Source organism: Mus caroli, chromosome 5 (assembly GCF_900094665.2).
Source record: "Mus caroli chromosome 5, CAROLI_EIJ_v1.1, whole genome shotgun sequence".
Taxonomy (NCBI): domain Eukaryota; kingdom Metazoa; phylum Chordata; class Mammalia; order Rodentia; family Muridae; genus Mus; species Mus caroli.
Genome location: NC_034574.1, coordinates 16,763,447 through 16,767,143, shown reverse-complemented (window position 1 = coordinate 16,767,143; position 3,697 = coordinate 16,763,447). Strand labels below are relative to the sequence as shown.

The 3,697-nt window shown below is 42.0% G+C and overlaps 1 protein-coding gene across 1 annotated transcript in view; it reads left to right on the top strand.

Annotated features, from left to right (window-relative positions):
• The window catches only part of Dnajc2 (DnaJ heat shock protein family (Hsp40) member C2), a 29,781-nt gene that overhangs the window by 15,419 nt on the left and 10,665 nt on the right, over positions 1-3,697 (top strand). The window contains exons 7-9 of the mRNA XM_029477310.1: positions 375-440; positions 2,185-2,276; positions 2,365-2,486. Coding sequence (XP_029333170.1) covers positions 375-440; positions 2,185-2,276; positions 2,365-2,486 — 280 coding nt within the window. The remainder of the gene's footprint in view (positions 1-374; positions 441-2,184; positions 2,277-2,364; positions 2,487-3,697) is intronic.

Sequence of the window (3,697 nt, the reverse complement as noted above, 5' to 3'; positions counted from 1 at the left end):
ACCAGCCCAGAGATGGTCCCACCCACAAGGGGCCTTTCCCCCTTGATCACTAATTGAGAAAATGCCTTACAGTTGAATCTCATGGAGGCATTTCCTCAACTGAAGCTCCTTTCTCTGTGATAACTCCAGCTGTGTCAAGTTGACACAAAACTAGCCAGTACATGCGTCATGGCAGGCAAGTGCAGTGCTGGCTTTACAATTGTGTTGACATTGAGTACTTGAGCATAATGTTAGTCTAATAGCAAAAGGGAGAGGAGGGTCCAGTTGGACATTTGGTCTGCTTGCCACTACTTTTAAAAGTAATGTATATCTAATGTAATTTTATAAGATTTATTTTTCCAATTCTGTCTTGATTTCTTTTCTGTCTGTATTAGGTATAATTTTGATTCTTGGAGAGAATTTTCTTATTTAGATGAAGAAGAAAAAGAAAAAGCAGAATGGTATGTATGTCAGTTATTAATAAAGGCACACACACACACACACACACACATACACACAGTGGAGCAGAGGACCAAAGCCTCATTTATGTTAGGCAAATGCTACCACTGAGACATACATCCAGCTTTTCTTTAAAAAAAAAAAAAAGTTGTGTATGTGTATGCTAGAGATTAGTTCAAGACTCTGTTTAAGGTAGGCAAGTAAGCTGCATCCAAGCCACTTTCTATTTTGTTACTTATATATTATGGGGGAACACAGATTAGTCCTAGCCTGGGTGTGGAAACCAGAGGACAACTTTATGGACTGGGTTCCCTCCTAACCTTGCTCCCAGGGGTTGGATTCATACCCTCAGGCTTAAAGGCAAGCACTGGCACCATCTTGTCACTCTCCAGCCTTTTAAAAAGTGCCTGTTCTCTGATAATTCATATATGTGTGGAATGTGTTTTGATCATGTTCACCGTCTCACCTCCTCCCACTCCTCTGAAACCTTCCTGCCACACATGCTCCTGTCTTTCTGCCCTTCCTTCTTTCACCAGCATATGCTTGTTTACGTGTAGTTATTTGCTGGATTGTGAGCACCTTACCCATGGCTACACTACTGAGGAAAATTACTCCCCTCCCCCCAGCAACTTTTACCTGCCAGTAGCTTCTCAGTTAGAATGAGTGGCCCTCACACTCTCCTCCTCCACCCATGAGGGCTCTGGACAGGCTTAATCTTGTTCAGGAGCCACAGCTCTGCATTCATGACTGCAGGGGCCCCAGCGTGTTCAGAAGACATTTCACAGCACCCCTGCACATCCTGCAGCTGCCACAGTCTGTCTTCTTCCATTCTGTGATGTTCCTGAACCCTTGGGGGTCAGGGAGTGAGGACCATGCTCTAATGCTCCAGTCAGCAACCCTCAGTGCACTGACAAGTTAGGAGTCTGCATTAACCATTTCCTTCTGACTTAGAGAGAGAGCTGCACAGCCTTCAGATATAAATACAATACTTGGACGGCAACTTGACATTTTCATTTAGTAAAACAGTAATAGTTGATTCCCCACTATAGCCTCTCTATCCATGAGGTTTTGACCAAGTTTAGATTATCAGGCATGAACTCTATGCTTCAGAGTGGACCTCAAATCCAAATCATAAAGTGGGTGGTTACCCCACAACTGAATCATGGCCACTGTCATCCCAGTAAGCACATTTTGGTAATAGGGGTTTGTTTGTTTGTTTGTTGGATGTATGTTTGTGAGAACCTTCATGTATGTATATACACAACATGCATGCCTGGTGCCTCAAAAGCCCAGCACAGTGCATTCCCTTGGAACTAGAGTTGCATGCAGTTCTAAGCTGCCAGTGTGAGCGTTGGGCACCTAAGTTGGATCCTCTGGAAGAACAGCAATGCTTCAGTTTCTGAGCCTTCTCTCTGAGCCCCAGTATATAAGCCTAGGTGGGGCCAAATAGGTTAGTATACACCTAGAAATTGTCAAGGAAAATAGTGTCAAAATAGTTCAGCTCCATAAAGTCTTCTCTTGGTTGCCAAAGCTAGTTTTAGTTTCTTTGCTAATGTGTAGGGAAATTCTTTTTACATAAATATCAGGAAAAGCAATCAAAATTAATACTAAATAAAACCACCCTTTAAATAATAGGAATGAGGTATAGTGGCTTCATTATTAGGACATTTACATTGAATTTATAAAGTGTTATGTTTTCGAGTCATCTGTAGTACTCGTTTGATATTAACTTTTTCTGTCTTACAGTCGTGATGAGAGGAAATGGATTGAAAAGCAGAACAGAGCCACGAGGGCACAAAGGAAAAAGGAAGAGATGAACAGAATAAGAACATTAGTAGGTAAGTATAGTTAATGGTTTTTTTCACAAAAATTTTTTACGTTCTTTGAATGTTAGACATTGACAAGATTACCATATTTTTTGGGTAGATAATGCTTACAGTTGTGACCCAAGGATAAAAAAGTTTAAGGAAGAAGAAAAGGCCAAGAAAGAAGCAGAAAAGAAAGCAAAAGCAGAAGCCAGGCGGAAGGAACAGGAAGCCAAAGAAAAGGTAAGGTTACATGGAGGACTGCAAAATGCTTCAGTCCTGAAGGTGGAGTAATTAGAAACAGAATTGAGTACCACTCTGAGCAATGGCTTTTAAGGTTTGTTATGGTTGTTACTTGTTTGTTTTGAGATGGGGTCTTACTATGTAGCCCTGGCCTGGAACTCACCAGGCTGGCCTTGATCCCACTGAAATCTGCCTGCCTCTGCTACCACACCAAACCTATTTCTGACATTTTGAAACAGGGTCTCATTTTGAATTCCAGGCATGAGCCATTTATGCCCGGCTTGCGAGTGAATCTTAACAAATTGACTAGGTGTCTTACAATAGATCCTTACTAAACAAACAAAATATATCATTAAAAAATCCTTCAACTTTCTTTTCTTAAGTTGTTTTGCTTTATCTGAGGCAGGGTCTCAACTATATAGCCTTGGCTGCTCTAGAAATCACTGTGTAGACCAGGCTAGTCTTGAAGATCTGCCTCTCTCTGCCCCTCTCTGTGCCTCTGTATCTCTGTGCCTCTACCTCTGCAGTGTTTGGACTAAAGTTGTGCCCACTACACCCAGACTTACTTATTTTTAGCCAGATTTATTTTTATTTTAACTTGTGTGGCTGCATGAATGTCTGTGCTATATGCTGCATGTGTACCCATGCCTGATGAAGGAGGAGGACATAAGATGCCCTGAAGATGGAATTAAGGCTTGGGTATTGGGAACCAAACTTGGGTTCTCAAGTGTGCTCTTAACTGCTGAGCCATCTCTCTGGCCCTTGCTTTATTTTTTAACTGCCTGTTTTATATTTTCTTTCTTCCTTTCTTTCTCTCTTTCTTTTTTTTTTGAGACAGGGTTTCTCTGTATAGCCCTGGCTGTCCTAGAACTCACTTTGTAGACCAGGCTGGCCTCGAATTCAGAAATCCGCCTGCCTCTGCCTCCCAAGTGCTGGGATTAAAGGCGTGCGCCACTACCGCCTGGCTTTTATATTTTATAATTTGTAGAATTTTGCCAGCTCTCCTTACCTTTATTCATCACTGTCTTAGTCAGGGTTTCTATTCCTGCACAAACATCATGACCAAGAAGCAAATTGGGGAGGAAAGGGTTTATTCAGCTTACATTTCCACATTGCTGTTCATCACTGAAAGAAGTCAGGACTGGAACTCAAGCAGGTCAGGAAGCAGGAGCTGATGCAGAGGCCATGGAGGGATATTCCTTACTGGCTTA